At 43.6% G+C, this 17,391-nt stretch overlaps 1 protein-coding gene across 1 annotated transcript in view; it reads right to left on the bottom strand.

The window, feature by feature from the left end:
• The window catches only part of zbtb16a (zinc finger and BTB domain containing 16a), a gene marked incomplete at its 3' end in the record, with an annotated part of 156,041 nt that extends 140,117 nt beyond the window's left edge, over positions 1–15,924 (bottom strand). The window contains exons 1-2 of the mRNA XM_080436606.1: positions 15,837–15,924; positions 10,252–11,562 (exon numbers count right to left, since the gene is read on the bottom strand). Coding sequence (XP_080292732.1) covers positions 10,252–11,471 — 1,220 coding nt within the window. The 5' untranslated portion in view covers positions 11,472–11,562; positions 15,837–15,924. The remainder of the gene's footprint in view (positions 1–10,251; positions 11,563–15,836) is intronic.
• Positions 15,925–17,391: the final 1,467 nt, after the last annotated feature.

The following is a 17,391-nucleotide window of genomic DNA, read 5'->3' as shown; positions in this document are numbered from 1 at the left end:
TAAAAAGCTAAAAATGTATATATATATATAAATATATTTAACCAAATCTGCTTCTTGATTATTTGATTAATCAAAACGGTTAACAGAATAATCGTTAAGATAATCGACAGCTGCAGCCCTAAACGCTGCACGAAGACATACTTTGCTCTATGCAGCATGCACTCACTCTTAAGTATGTACAACATGCACACTGCAACTTCTAACCAGAATCCCCATTCAGTACAAAGGCCGTACATTCCAGTGCTACAGGCAGACAAATCTCTCTTCAATTGAATTCAACCCCCACCTCACTCACATGTGGCCTCTAGGAGGGGGCAGGCCTATCCATCATCAGCTCTCTGCCTCGGGTAATCTCTCTGGGCGTCTTCGGTCAGCAAATACATAAATCAATTATGGTTTTAAGCTTTATGCCACGATTTACCCAACTGATCCCTCCTGGATTACAGCAAGGCTTAAAACGCATTGGTCGGCACTAAAGCTCTGTGCCGCCTTGACATTCAACGCGGTGCCCGTGCCACCGAGACTCGACCAGGAGAAAGTCATGACGAGAGAGAGAGAGAGAGGAACGCATGGCTTAGGAAGCAGATTCAAAATGGGGGGGGGGGGCGATGTTGTTTGTGTTATGGCACTAAGGAGGCAGCACTGTAACCTTCACAGTAGAGAAATTAATCCTTACCCATCATTTTTTTATGCACTGTGGTTTAAATGACACATTTTGACTGGCACTGTCACTGTATTCAAGGACTTGTCATTACATCGACATTTTTCAGGAAATGTGAAACCCAACACATTTATTTATGTAAAATAAGACTCATACAATACAAATATAAAAAAGCAATGCATTAACTGATTAAGAGCAAGGCCATTTTGTATATCAATTAAACCGTTAAAAAGCTCTATATTTCACACCATTACTGGCTTTGCCCCATAGGAAATCGTTGGCTTGCTAACATACAAAGGAGATTAATTGATTTGGGACTATTACTTTGTACATGCAGCTGATTTCTATCCACAGAGGTTTGGGAACCTTTAAATAATGTTAAAACAATCCACTCTATTGTAATGACTCATTAACTGGACATTTTAAATTCATGCAGGCAGGGAGCTGAAATGTTTGGCAGGTTTACTTTCCAGTAAGGAGAAGAAAAAAAACACTTTTCAAACTTTTGTTGGTGTTAATTTGGGACACGGTGCATGGCTTTATAAATAATACATAAATAGACTTCACAAGCCAGCAGCAGGTGATTGTGTAATAAAGTTAAGTCAGTCAGGTTCTTGTGAGTGAAAGGGAAAACATCTAGACAAAAAGCATGCCGATAGCCGGGAGTACAACTCATAGTCGAGATTTTATCTAACCTGATGGAATTAATCAATCAGGCCATGCAGTAAATACATATTTTTTCAATAATGCATGCAGTATACCACTCTACATAATACTTATATCATAAAGAGACCCAACATTGTACCGAGCTCAAGTCAAGCCCTACTTCACGAGTGTGTTAACCACTTAAACCCTATACATTTCATTGTCCGTGGTCCCCCAGGGATCTACTGTATACTTGGCCCAACTCCTTCTTTTCACTCTATGTATTTTTCGCAGAAAATAGCTGGTCTACATGCTAGCAACGTGACGCATTGTGAGCTTGTATTTTCTGCTTTTTGCCAAATGCTCCACCATGATGACATGCCCAGAATAGGGACGCCGGGGTTCGGGTTAAGCACTCAGGAGTTTCTTACCTGAGTGCTCCTTTGTGACAGGTGAAGCTACTGGTGGTGGTGGGGGGGGGGGATTTTTATGACTCTCTTCTTAGCGTACTATCACTCCATTGGGGCCCCTTGCCAATCTCTGGCCCCCCATTCACCAGGCAACAAAGAGGCTAATTAGAAGCTCTCTCAGTGGAAGCCCGCGGAGGGCTCTGATTTGATACTTCCCAGGGAGGCTAGGGGGCCTCTGGCGGCAGCTTTCACATACATACACATACACACACACACACACACACACACACACACACACACACACACACACACAAACATGCAGGGGTGCATACACACACACACACACACACACAAACGTGTGAATACACTTGGGTTGGCCCTTTGGCTCGAGCGCGTTGGCTCATTATGGTGGTCTTCCTCGCCTCTCTCCCCGCGGTCTGCTGGCGCGTTACAATCAGAGCGGGCCAACCGACACATCTTCTTTCATGTGGCAGGGACCCCGGTGAGGGGATGCTAATGGGATATCGATGGGATTAGAACCCACAGCGTTCAGGTCCAGGAGAGCGGGAGGCTGGGCTCTATGAACTAGAACTAAAACGCTGTTGGCTTTTAAAGCCCAGATCAGTCTTTTATTTCAATCGACTTTATTTGTATTTATTTTTTTATAAAAAGTTGATAAATGCGTGTAAGCAATACCAAATGCTGTACATACAAAGTCTAGCCGAGTAAAAAGTCATCAAATCTATTGAGTCAAGCTGCTATTTATCGGCCTCGTCCAACTGCAATTTTTAACTACGCACCTTATGTACAGGTATACATCATCGTTATGTATTTCACATTGTTCCTAATGATATCTGACCTTTTTTTCTCTCTTTCCGCCTTTCTTGAAACTGCAATGAAGGAGCCTGTACGATTAGAAGAATTTCACCCACTTTTTTCTCACACCTGTAGACCTGTGATGTACCCACAAAGTTGAGCTGAAACGGTGATCCAACCAAATAAAAAGTGAAATCCCAGAAAAACCTAAAGAGAACTCTCTCCCTGCTGAATTCCACTCGATAAAGAATACAGTGCTGCTCGACACCTCTGATCCTGCCAACAGCTCCTGGGAGCGCAGAGATGTATATCAGGGGAAGTTAGGGCCGATAACGCATTTGCATGTCACCTGATAACTGACTGTAATTACCACTACACCCCATCAGCGCGCACGCACACACGAACACACACACACACACACAGTGACACGTGGCCAACTTACAGTACGTGTTGCCCCCAGTCCCTCCCGCCTACTCCCTCATGACCACAGAGCCCCCACAGGGACCAGAGATATGGTGGTGTGAGCGTGTGCGTTTCATAGCAGCCCCCTGCCAGACGGCATAAGCTCAGGCTCTGTCTGAAGAGCGCTTAACTGTGCCCCTGGTAAGCCACACAGGGGCAGGTGAGGGAGAGGGGCAGCTGTTCTTGCCAAGTGAAGCCTGGTGAACTATTGTCAAACAACCGTCTCTGTTCTGCTCGTCTCAAATCAGGCACTAGCACCAGATATTGGCATGGCCATGATTTTACTTTTTTATTGACTGTATCGGCAATAATGTGGCAGATGAGTCCCGATTTTTAACCGCTTTTCACCTTGCATCCCCATTTTGGGCATGCAATTACGTAATTATAAACAAAAAAGAAATCTGAAGAAAAAAGTGCTAATATGTTAACATGGGTTTTATTTTATATTTACTCGTTTGCTTGTTCAGTGTAAAATTAAAGTTACAAGTTCTTTTCATATATTGAAGACATGTCAAAAATGTATTTGTTCTTATTTATTTGTTTGATTTAGCAATTTCTTACAAAATATCGGTCAAAATATCTGTAATCAGTGGACCCTCCAAAATCAGGATTGGACCCAAAAATGTGGCATCGGTTGGGCTCCAGTACTATCACACAAATGCTCTTATCTCAATCAGCACTCTGATTAGATCACCTATACTGCCATCGACACGACCAGTGCATGGCTATTAGGGTGTTTTTTTAAACCCTGTGTCATCATCATTGCTCCCTGCTGAAAAATAAAACATCCCATAATTTATCTAAACCGATACTTGGAAACAATAACTGACTTAATCTTGCTCATGTAGGTTTCTCAAAGAATCAATACAAAAATCTACAAGCTGACAGACACAACATGTTACATCTGCTATATTTGGTGTAGAGGGGTAAAAGAACGAGGGGGCTAAGTACAAACCCTTGGATCCCAGTCAAAGAAGTATAGGGTTTAAATAGTTAAAAACATGCTGCGGGTGGGTCGCGTGCCACCTGCCAATGTAGAGAACACCCAATAAAAACTGCCTGGCTCTGTACCCAGGTATGTATGCGTGTGTGTATGTGTGTGCGCGCGCATGTGCTTGTGTAGTCCGGTTGCACATGATGTAGCCCCCCATGTTAAGTCTTTAATCGATACATCTCCCCATCCTGACAGGGAGGACAGAGCCCAGATCTGAGATCAGAGCGATGGGGCTGTAAATCTTTACGGTTCAACCAGGGCCTTTTAGAGCCTGTCTATAATTGGGCCACAGCCAGCCGCCTTCAGCTCGTGGCCATCGCTATGGAGCCTGTCCAACGGCCAATTTCTCAGTGGCATGCACAAGCAACAACACTGCACCACCCGGTAAAAGGTAAAGGAGTGTGGATGTAAGCGAACAGGCTTTGAGTGAGGCCGTCCTCTGCTGTAGTCTGCGATGGTTGAGGGATTTCTTGGCAGCAGGTGCCCTTTTTTATTTGGGGGGGAGCGAGGCTTTCCGAGGAGCTGTTGGTTTATTACACACCTACGTGTACAGTACCTGCGAGTGCTCTCTGGGGACACGTTTCTCACTGAGTGATTTCAAATGAAGGATAATCCAGTGCCCCCGGAATGGATGTCTTTCTACTAGGTCGTTTTCGCGAAGAAAAATCGTCTGGACAGCTTTAACTGTCTGGGCCCACATGAACCAGCCTGCTATTTCAATATTTTGGAGCAGAAATAATATGTTCTATATAAAAACTAAGTCACCGGGCCAGACAACTGATGCAACCAAATAAAAGGGAGTGAAATGAGGACACAAGTGTGCACGCCACCCGTGTGCACGCGCGCAGTTTGTCCGCCATCAACTGGAGCTCGACACAATATGGGTTTCCGATACTTATCAAAATGAATCCTATGGTTGGAGCGGTACTTACAGTATGAAATGAAACCTGTTAACAGCTAATTGCTGATAAATGAGGTGGCGATTAAGCTCATGCAGAAATTACTTCTCTGGGTCTTCAACTTAGGCCTGCAACTATCAATTATTCTATAATTTTTGATTAATCGAGAGGACTTTTTTTTGGGGGGGGGGGGGGTTAAATGTATATATATCAAATCACATAAGCCCTATTTTATATTTTATCGCACAACGGTGTAAGGCAAGGATAGTGAAAATAGCAGATCTGCCATTTTCAATATTTGTGAACTTTGTAGGAAACTTTCATAATCAATCGGTTCGATTAACCACTGCACCCTTACTTCACCTGGCCTCACCTCAGTATGAGGGTTTGCATCTATGCACGAGTGTCTGAGTGTGTCGCGTGTGCGTGCACACCGTTATCACCTGAGAGGAAAAAAAAAAAAAAGAAAGGGGGAAAAAAAAAGAAGCTTTGGGCTTGTTGTATCCGGGGCCCAATCTGCTCTTGGTTTACAGAGGGGGAGTGTGAAGGGGTTATCTGTCCCACTCTGATATGCACAGATAAGGGCCCTTGCCCGCTGTTTAAACACCAGGGGCCCATGGTATTAGAGCAGTGTGGCGACCGACCCCCCTCCTCTCCTTTCACCACAATGGAAGAGCAGGCTGTGGCTGTTACTGCTGCTGAGGGCAGCGTGTGAGCATGTGTCTGGGGGCGTGAGCATCCGCGCGCGTGTGTGTGTGTGTGTGTGTGTGTGTGTGTGTGTGTGTGTGTGTGTGTGTGTGTGTGTGTGTGTGTGTGTGTGTGTGTGTGTGTGTGTGTGTGTGTGTGTGTGTGTGTGTGTGTGTGTGTGTGTGTGTGTGTGTTACTATATTTCTGTACTGTATATAATATATATAATAGATTGAGGACAATTTTCCTGGTCCTCACAAGAGAAATTTATGTTTTTATGGTTTAAAAAAAGATGTTTAGAGTTCATACGATTAGGAATATATTCAGGTTAGTATTAGGCATTTGGAGGTTATGTTTAGGGGTTGGAGTTAAGAGTTATGCCGGATTTATACTTTGTTGCATGCAGTTGTCGCTCACTGAAAATAGCTCACAATGTGTTGCGCTGCTGCGATACGTTGTGAACTTGTTGGTCAGCTATTTTCAGTGCGCGACACCGGCTCGCAAATAAGTATAACTCCGGCTTTAGGGTTGAAAAAAAATAATTGCCATTCATAAAAGTGTCGTCTTAACATTTTATATATGCACAAGTATAGTTAATACTGTGTGTGTGTGTGTGTGTGTGTGTGTGTGTGTGTGTGTGTGTGTGTGTGTGTGTGTGTGTGTGTGTGTGTGTGTGTGTGTGTGTGTGTGTGTGTGTGTGTAAAGGGGGGGGGCACATTTCCTCCACTACCACAAAAAAAAATCAGATGTCAGGGCAGAGAGCGGAGGTTGCCATTCATTTACTACTCTCATTCATCTACCCCTCACACGCGAGTACATCTGCACACAAGCGCACACACGCATGCACGCCGGCAGCAATATGAAAAGACAAGGTTAAAGCGTTGATGGTTATCAGTAATCTTTAACGGCTATACGCTGCAAAGCCTTTCTGAAAATAGTTTTTTTTTTCTCTCTTTCACTTATGTGATGTACATTACAGCGAGGGTCAGTCATTTGCATGAGAATGGACGTTTAAGTGAAAGAGATAAACCCAAGGCTAGTTCCCTTGAATTGGATGCTGTGTTTGGAATACCAAACAGCGAGACCCCCCCCCCACCCGCCACCCACCCCACATACAACCACCCTCCACCGGAGTTAGCCCGGCTCGCATGACGCATTTACTTTCCTAATAATCACTCAGAGCCGTCCTGCGTTGATTGTTTTTCGTAGTGCGAGGGTTACTAAAATATTGCTGTAATCCCGTCCCCCTGAAGCGGCGCGGGGACAACACTCAACCCTGGGCTTCCTTTAAGAAATAAATCTAGGGCTTGTCAAACGTGTCCCCGCATGGGGGGAAAGTGAGTGACAGAGGGAAAGTGAAGGAGCTGAGAGAAAGAGGAGGAAAAATACAAGAAAAAGGGAAAAACAAACTTGTCGTGGTGAGATGGGGCTTTGCTTTGATTCAGTCAATTGAACTTGTGGCGGCTGCGAAAACAAGGGCGGCCCTTCATTTAACTTTTTTTTTTCACTTATAAATCTAGCAGATATCTATACTTGTCTCTGGAGGGCAACTCCAAGGTAGCGCTGCCTGCCACCAAAACACATCTAGCTGCTCTCCTTCTGTGAACCCCCACACACACACACACACCCCTAACCCCTCCTTCCACACCACTTGTGGAGCCGATATACAATTCATTCAGTCTGTGTTTTTTTTTTGTTTTTATGATATAATCCAGGGCACAGAGGAATGAATGGGAGCAGCGTCTAAATTTATACAGGAAGTGAGTACTTTCTGGTGCATTCATTTTATCACGCGCGCGAACGCACACACGCGCGGACGCACACACACACCTAACACCAAGGACCTGTGCCACATCTGGAAACAATTAGGCTCATGTTTGACTTGACCTGCTTGCACCAAATGAACTCCGTACCTTTTTTTTCTTTTTTTTTTTTTTACGTGTTTGCATTGAGAGACAGCGGCGACCGTGACATGGGGGGCGGTTGGGAGAACGACGTGTAATTAGTGACGAGAAACAAAGCCCCGTGCGCCATGGGCAGCAGTCTGCTCAAATGAAAACAACTGTAATCACATCAAAAGTGTTAGCAGCTTGGCTGCGTCTATGGCAGGGGAAAGGTACGAAATTGATATATTACAAATCAGTTGACCCACATTGGGACTTGTTGAGGACACGGGCATCTGTGTGGATGGTACTATGAAACGTAGTCGGAGGGGGGGGGGGGGGGCGGAGGGGGGCAGCGCACCAGCCTCTTTCATGTGCGGGAGGACAGAGCAGACAGCGCATGATGCAACATTTGATTTTCCACACTTCAGACGTCTGAAAGCTGTCAAGACATTTGAAGTACGATATCAAACAGCCAACATCTCGCAGTATCTACTCATCTAAATTAACCCATTAGTATTCTAAGGGGGGCCAGGCAGGCAGATCAATGCATGAAACGGTTTGGAAATCTCCTTTGATACGAGATTTCCCAGCCCGGGTAAATTGATGAAATTCCGCATGAAATGCAAGCAACCCATCTCACACGAGCACTGTTCTCAAGCAGACGCTGCCATAACCTGCTATGACCTTAAAGACATCCATGCCATGTTAACGGCATGCCGTAAGCTACATAAATAACAAAACGTCCATCTGAATATGCCTGAACTGTCAGTATGAAACCCTTCAAGACATTGTACTACTGAGCACTAAACGTGAACGCCGCTAACCACTTTCAACCTGATGTCTCTATTTTGGGCATGCCATAATTCTTTAATACAGCAAAAATAGCAGATGTACAAGGCAAGCTCACAATGCGTCACGACAGTGAATGAACGTATAAAAGAGGGCTTAAGTGGTTGAGCTGTATGATTTCAGATATCTACACAAATACCACACCAATAAACAACTCATTTCACACACACACACCAGTTCAAGCTACTGTAAATATTATTTGCATTCTGAATACCGCCGTGAGGGGGAGAAAAACACATCTGAATAACTTGTTCTATATGAGGAATCACCCAAGGACACTTGTCTTTGGAAAGCATGTCATCGTTCTGTAGTTTTATGTATTTTCTAAAGACAAACATCAGGTGACGCCCACGGACTTGTCGGCTAAGGACCTAGGTCTTAAAAATGGGAGTCAGTGGAGTGGTGGGTGTTCAGATCCTCGGGTGAACTTTAACCGTTGCACACTCCCATTGATTTAAGCAAACATTTCAGGCTGCACAGGTGGCCTTCAAGGTGAGGAATGCCAGTGGTCACGAAGCAAAACCAAAAAAAAATAAAGGAAACCTGACAGAATCAATGGTAAGTTCCACGAACATATTTTGACCATTTTGAAAGATGCTACTGTATGTCCTTTCATTTATTATATCAGTTACTGTATCTGCTGCTATTTTAACAGCCTCATGGCATGGCCATTTGTTTCTTTGTACCATGTACCATATGTATATATTTACTCATATTGGGAATATTTGACATTTCTGACCCATTTCCTTTCTATCTCTATTCTTTTCCGCTTTTCTTGAAAACTGCAAATGACGAAAGCTTGTATTACTTTTCTTTTCTTTTTTTACACCTGTAAACCTGTGATGTGACATTTAACATTAAAATCCTAGTAGTTCTTGTTCTTCTTCCATAGTTGTATAAAAGGCTGTGAAACAATAAATGCTGTACTCTACCCCACCCCCCACCTACCCTCACTTGTCTTAGAGCCCAGGTTCGGCACTCATTTCCTGGGCTGGACAGTCTGGTCTGACCATAAAGCTAATATGGGCTGTCCTAGTGACCCCCTGGGAAGGGGGGCAGGGGGGTGGTCAAAATGTGTGCGTGTGTGCGTGTGTGTGTGTGTGTGTGTGTGGGTGTGTGTGTGTGTGTGTGTCTCTCTCTCTACACTGAGGGTGGCTACTTCTCATTAGCCGTCCCCCCTCCCCTCACAAGGTGTTACTATAGACTTCCAGTCACAAGGGCAAGCCTGGAAGTCATCAGAGGAGTGGACTTCATGATAAATCTACTTGGGTAGGCCTCATTTTTTGAGAGGGAGTATGGTGTGTGCGTGCGTGTGCATGAGTGTGCACAATCGCCCTTCAGCAGCAGGACGAATCGCCACACAAAATTAAAACAAACTCAAAAATCAAGGTTCTGAAATGCCATATTTCCAAATATTTCCAAGGTTCTAACCCCGAGTCAGAATAAGGCAACCCAACACTGCATGTCCTCTTAACCACATGAACCTTCTGGGCATGTAATAATAGACGAACATTCAGCGAAAGTAGGCAAACATTCGGAAAAAATAACACATGTACAAGCACACAATTAAATGTTTTGTGAGCTTGTAGATCGGCTATTTGCAAGATTCGTAGATCGCAATTTGACGTGTAACAAATTAGATAAGAGTTTAAGTTGTGAAATCGTGATAAGATATACCGGTATATATATATATATATATATATATATATATATATCAGGTGCTACTTTCTAGCAGTGCGATAGTTTCTCCAGTATTATCCCACGTCCACACCGTCAGACCAATGATTTACAAATATCAAAGGCACATCACAAACACTTTCTAAATGTTTAAATAAATTAATACTAAATTGAATCACGGGGAGAAAATTCTAATCATTTAATAAAAAGCCTCTGGAATGCCGACAGGCAAGTGGAAAAGGAAGGGGAATTCTGTTCAGCTTACCTATGCTGCTCCACGGATTCGTTGTCTGGCAGTTCGGCGCCGCAAACATTGCAGCGTTCGTGCTGGTTCCTGCCGTCTGGCTTCATGCCCACAGCCAGCTCCCCGAGCTTGCTGAAGAATTCCCTCTGGATGAAGCTCTGTGGCAGGAGTCCCCCGTACGCGCTGAAGTCCATGGACATGGCCAGGGCCGGGGACATGGGCAGAGAGGCCGCCATGGACGGCGGCATGGACATCAGGACGTCTTTGTGATTGTGCGGCAGGCCGTACAGAGAGGCCAGGTGTTTCTCCGTCATCCCCGCCATGGCTTCGAGCCCCATCTGACTGAGGTCCGCCTGCGGGTCGCCCATGCCTTCGTCGCGGACGTAGTGCAGCTCACGGGCGCTGGTTATCACGCTGCTCCTCGTCGGAGTGCCGGGGCCGTCCCGGTTCCTGTCCTCGCCCCCGTTGCTGGAGGCACTGGACTCCATGTTCTGTGGGTTGTCATGTCCGTTTCCGCCCACGTCCACTTGCATCATCTCCGTCTTGATCACCGGCATCATGTGGTGGTGGGCGTTGGCGTGCATTAGGTGCTCGGCCGCGAAGCCCTGCTGGAGCAGGGATTGGCCGATGCTCATCAGGCTGTCTACGGCAGCCTTGGTGGGACTCATGGTGGAGAGGCCGAAAGAGGTGGAGACCGAGGGACTCTGGTCGACCATGCCGGCGATGCCCGACCCGTGCAGACCGCCGGGCGGGTAGGCGCTCTCCATGGAATGCTTCTTGGAGTTCTTGCGGCCCTTGCGCTCGTCGTCGTCCTCCGTGCTTCCGTCGTTGGCGTTGCCCTCCGTGTCGTTCTCGTCCGAGGACTGAATGGTCTCCAGGATCTTGAGGCATTGCTCCTCCATGTACTCGATCTCCAGGATCTCCGCCGCATACAGCAGGTCATCCAAGTCCTCCACCTTGGCCTGGAGCGTGGCCGTGTAGGCGTACTCCAAGATCTGCTGGAAGGTCTTTGGTGAAAGAAAGTCCAGGGTATAGTGCTGGCTGCTACGGTGGAAGAGGATTTCGAACATTTTGCTGGTGCACGCCAGGACTGTCCGGTGGGCGTGGAACTCCTGGCTGTCCACCATGATGACCACGTCACAGAGGGTCCCAGCCAGACGCATCTGGTTGGCCTTCTGCAAGAGGGCCGTGGGATGGTTGGGGTTCTGGAGCTGGATCATACCCATCTTAGTTAAATCCATAATGCCGCTGCGATCCGCGAGGCCAACTCATGAGGCTTGCTTTCCCCGTTCAGCGGTTTAGTCCGTTATCTTTGTAAACAGGAAGTCTATCCTGGAAGAACAGAGAGGGAAAAAAGTCAATGCAAGAAAATTCTGACAAGTGCTGAAAATGTTGAGTAAGCCTAATAATCTTTACATTTTCAAATGACAACATCATTAGCAACTGTTCGAGGAAAAGCTGTGTAAACACAAAATATATCCACAAAAATCTAGAAGCCTGTAAGTTATGTTGATTTAATTTATTTGATTAAGCTATAACAATGTATCAAATAATCAGATCCAATGTCACATAGAGATCAACAGTTCTAAATCTCAGATGGTGGAGATAATGAATTCCATACAAAGCAATTCACATTTGAAATGAAGCAGACAGACTCTAGATTCCAGGGAGAAAATGAACAAAAGAGAGACCAGCTCTTAAAGAGACCAATAGACTGCATATATAAAAAAAACTAAATAGCCATCCTTCTACATTACTTAAATAACAGCCATATTCTTAATCTGTTCAGTTGATGGGCGGTTAAGTGAACGAGTGGGGTATCTCACTGCACGCCTCACAAAGACATTGTGAAATGAAATGGCATCTCACTCAGTATTCCCATCACAGAGAAGAGCAGAGAGCCGAGGAGGGCTAGAGAAGTGAGTGGCTGCCAGAAATGGTTTGAAAAGAGGACGAGGCAAAAGCAGACACCAACAACACTACATTAAATACAGTACAGCACCAATCAATGTACAGTATAATAATCCGTCTGCACAGCAACGACTCGATTACCCAGCTGAATAGGTCGACATGTTGCCCCTATAAGCTCTAATTTAGGTGAACTATTTCTATACAATGAAGTTCCTGCAACTTATCTCTTTAAAAAGGTTAAAGAGAAAGGGAAGAGAAAAGGAGATTATATTACAGGCTGAAGTGGCTTCCCTTTCATGTTGATAAACTAAATTGCCATCCTGGTAAAGTTGACATTAATGCAATTAACCACAAATCTCATAGATAAACGCGCCAATTTAACAACGGGAAATGTCAACAATACAACAGAGTCTGTTCAATTGCATTTGCAGTGTAAATGCATCAATATATCTCCCTCATGAGAAACAAGTTTTTCAGCTCTCGTTTGCTTTCCGCCACATGAGAGCACTATAGAAGGGATTTAGAAACCCCCCTCCCCTATACACACACACACACACACACACACACACACAAACACTGAAAGAAAATGTTAAAAGTTAAATGTAAAAGTTGTTGTATGTGTTTATTCTTAATGCACCACAAAGAGCCCGAAGCAGGTGAGGCTAAGACAAAACAAAATAACGAAATAAGACCAAATTAGGCTAAACTGAAAAGTGGCAAAGCTATTACCGGTATTTGCCCTGAGGAGAGCATGCAATAGAAAATAAATAGACTATGTTGTCTAGGACATTGGACAGTTGTTTATCTGAGGTAAGCTATATTGATAAAGTAGAGAATGATAAAACGACATGTTATCTTACAACCTGCCTGAGTGTGGATTTAGCCACACTGTCAGCAAAGGTCATGCATAAAAGCCCAGCATTATCTTTATAACAGGAATGCCAATTTAGCTGCGATTTATGACCCCGGGAATTATCAATGCCTGTTGCACTATAGCAAAGGCAATTACCTTTCACTCAATGGTGTGGCTTAACTTCAGTAATACTGTGTATAAGTATAAATCGAAAGTTGTTGGTTTAGGATATACTTTAGCCTACGGATCACCAGTGGTGTAAAGTAACAGAGGACATGTACTCAAGTAGCCTACTGTACTTAAGTACAATTTTCAGGCATTTTTACTTTACTGGAGTATTTCCAGTTTTCAGTACTTTTACTTCTACTTCACAACATCAGAGACAAATATTGTGCTTTAACCCCACTACAATTATTTGAAAACTTGAGTTATTAGTTACTTTGTAGATTTTGATAATTATTACAAAACATACATTAACCACTTCAACCCTATATACATTTCGGCCATTTGAAAATAGCCGATCTACAAGCTCACAATGCGTCACGATGCAATGCATTGTGAGCTTATAGATCTGCTTTTTTTCAAAGATTCGTATACATTTTATACAATTGAAAACTTGTGAAATGGGACATTCTGCATAATGAGTAGCCTACTTTCGGTACTTTTAAGTACATTTTGATACCAATACTTTTGTACTTTTACTGAAGTAAATTTTGAATTCCGGAATTTTACATCTACCAGAGTATTTCTACATTGCAGTATTGATACTTTTACTTAAGTAAAAGTACTTTTTCCACCACTGCGGATCACAGGTTAGCTTTCAAGGCTGATATTGAGGGGCATCGGTGCGTCTAGACGGCGCGCTAATATTGGAGAACCGAACTACAGACAAACGCTGTCAAATGTTGCATTATTCTAGGATGCAGGGCGATTTCTGTCAAACGCAGGCAATTGAAAATAGCGTAATCGGCCACAACGTTGCCTAATCGAACGGCAGCCCCTTTATCAGTCGGATCACGATTAGTCTTAACAACTGTAGCTGCATGCCCCCCGATCGTCGCGCACCGCTGTCTGCAACCCCAATGACAATAAAGAAATAAACAGACCCGCATGCATCATCTTCTACATAGGCTTTGTCCAAATGATGTCCTAAACATGCAGTTCACCAAGAAGAATAAACGCTCGACTCACTTGCCTCAAGCTGGGACACGAATTGGATGCAAAAAAAAAAAGTATTACACGATCAGACCCGGGGATCCTCAGAGCTTATGATTCACAGTTCCGTCCATTTGTTATAACACACAGGTGGTGGTACTGATATAAGGGCACGCTTACATTCTTAGTTATCATGTTACATTATTCTAATCAAACGGGACAACTAATTATATATAGAGATTGAGATATCTTCAGCTTGAAACACACAGGCAGGAGACAGAAGAGACAGACAGTCAGACAGACAGAGATCAGTCTCGATAACAAATCAATTTGCATTTCATCCGTTGATACAATTTACCAGCCCATAATAAACAGAGCGAGTGTCATTAATTATAATAGGGATATACATTATCATGTCTGGGAATCGTATTTTTTGCCTTTTCTGGTCAAATCAATCCCAGACTATTACGCCTATAGGCTACTGTACAAAATAAATGATAATGACTCAATGGACCTGTCCATCTATAATGTACTCTGTACATAGTGTTTTATATGTGTGATGATATTGATAGATTTTTGTTGTGTCATTTCTTATGCTAAGTTGATGAATTGAACACATAGGACCCCAATGGAAACAACACCGCAAATACTTTTTTTTGGTGTCATCCCTTTAGTGTTTGACTTGTACTCGTGCTGTTTTGCATCTCTGTCTAATAAAATATCCAATCAATCAATCAATGGATACAGTTGAGACGATACACTGTCATAGGCTACTGATGTCACCAATGGATAAATGAGCGACACAAGTGCGTACACAGACAGGCAGACAGTGACGGTATATTATTTTTAAAAAAAGGGTCAGACAAGAGCGACATATTTCCACCTAAAACGGTCAAAGCCAGGCTATAATTTGTCAAATAATAAAGTCACATGGGGGAAGAGACTGAGCGTCATCATCATCATAATAATGCCCGTCTGTCTGTCTGTCTGTCTGTCTGGGTTCTTCTCAGTGTTATTATTACAGCCCCAGACCATCACGTCCGCTTCCAGCCGATCTGATCCCCCGAATACTAAAACAGACGCTTGACGTCAACTCAACCTCCGGCGCATCTATTCCAATAAAGCCCGTGCATGTACTGTAGTGCGTTAATAGAAACTTCAACACCTTACACACTACAGCAGCAGCACGCCGCTTTATTACTATGGCAGAATGGCACATGCGATGATCGCCAATAAATGATTCCACTCCTCCAGCGCGCATATGATGATGTAAAAAAAAAAAAAACTTACGCGATACTTTTCACACAACTCCGTGCACGCACGCACACAGTCATACACACACTGTATAAGTTGACATGAGGTTGAAGTGGGGACAGCAAGCAGCAGCAGCAGCAGCGGCGGCGCACATTTGTTGTTTTTTTTGGTACAGCAAAATAAATAAGGGAGAAAAAAAATAACAATAACGCGTGCACAAAAATGTGAACGAAACAGCCTTGGATCGAGACTATCATAGATGTATTTGATCCGAGTCGAGACTTTTTACTTTCTATGAAAAAAAAAATGTCAAAATCGATTAAATACATCCATGATCAGTCTTGATCCAAGGCTATGAATGAAAGTACACCGAGGAAACACTGACAGACTTGCTGCCGATCGCAGTTGAGCTCCATATCGGGTCGTTACTCACCTTAAAGTTGCACGTTTTTTAGATTCCGTATGTGTGGTGGATGTGGGGGCCGTACAGCATAGTAGCAGCAGTTCGCAGTACCCGCTCCTCTCACACACACGCTCTCACACACGCACTAAACTCCCTTTCTTCTCCCAGGCTTAGCAAATCAACACATTGGTGACGTCAGTCAGCCGAGCCAGAGTGCTCTCTCTCCTGCCTGAATCCTAAAGCTAAACGCTGAGAAAGTGAGACACCTAGGGGTGCTGTCTAGTGTCTAATGTATAATGTCTGCTACACTACAGGACGGCAATTACACAGCCTTTATTTCCTACCACTGGTGGAAAAAGCGCTCACATGGTTCAGTCCAGAATTCAAAATGTACTTGACTAAAAGTAAAAAAGTATTGGTATCAAAATGTACTTAAAGTAGGCCTACCATTGATTGATTGAATACTTTATTTAAAAGTTTGCAGAATGTGTGCACACAATGTGTGGCATCGCGAGCTTGTAGATCGGCTATTTTCAAATGGCCAAAATGTATATATAGGGCTGAAGTGGTTAATGTATGTTTTGTAATAATAATCAAACTCTACAAAGTAAGTAGTAACTACATTTTTCAAATGATTGTAGTGGAGTGAAAGTATAATATTTGCCTCTAAGATGTAGTGGAGTAGAAGTAAAAGTACTGAAAATTGGAAATACTCCAGTAAAGTAAAAAATACTTCAAAATGATACTGCATTTAAGTAAATGTACTTAGTTACTTTCCACCACTGTACTCAATGCATATCATACTGCTAGTACTTTCATCAGGACCACTCCTACCACGGCCACCACACATTATTTTAAATTATTATAAACAACTTATATTAATTATGCTATTAATATTGACCAACATACACATTATAGGCTACACGTGCTCCTTTGAATGGGTTTGAGGGGGAAAAAACCTATCTTTTAAAAAAAAACACACAATCCCTTTCTAACTTCTGACATACAGTCAGTTGTTGTCTAAAATCATTACTTGACCCCCCCCCCCCATTCGTAACTTGATACCCTATTGCGTTTGAGTCTTTGGGCTGCTTGCGACATACTGTAGTTATGGAGCTGCAGGAGGCTCTTGTGTTTAGTTTAGGACAGCTTCTTCAGTATGCACAGCTTTTACAGGAATGTCCTGTACAGTAGCCTACAAACAGTAAGACAGGTTAGGTTAATTTTGCATTCCGGTTATACCTAATACACTGACTGGACACTCGCGAAACATTCTTACTTGTGCAGGGAAACTTCTCCCCACATTAAAAGAGTAAAGCCAGGGAGAAATTCAGCAATGGTCACCTGGCTGGCATACAGTAGGCTACAATCAACAGCAGTGGTGGGGAAGTAACTCAGCGCAATTACTCAAGTACTGCTGCAAGTACAAATTTAGGTGCTTTTCCTTTACTAGAGTAGCCTACTTCTATTTGTCAATACTTTATACTTTTTCTACACTACATCTCAGGGGCAAATATTGTACTTTTTACTCCACAACAATTATTTGAAAACTTTAGTTTCAAGTTACTTTGCAGAATTTGGATTA

The sequence above is a fragment of the Gymnoscopelus braueri genome (assembly GCF_963280865.1).
Source record: "Gymnoscopelus braueri genome assembly, chromosome: 8".
NCBI lineage: Eukaryota > Metazoa > Chordata > Actinopteri > Myctophiformes > Myctophidae > Gymnoscopelus > Gymnoscopelus braueri.
This window is presented reverse-complemented; position numbering and strand designations above follow the sequence as displayed.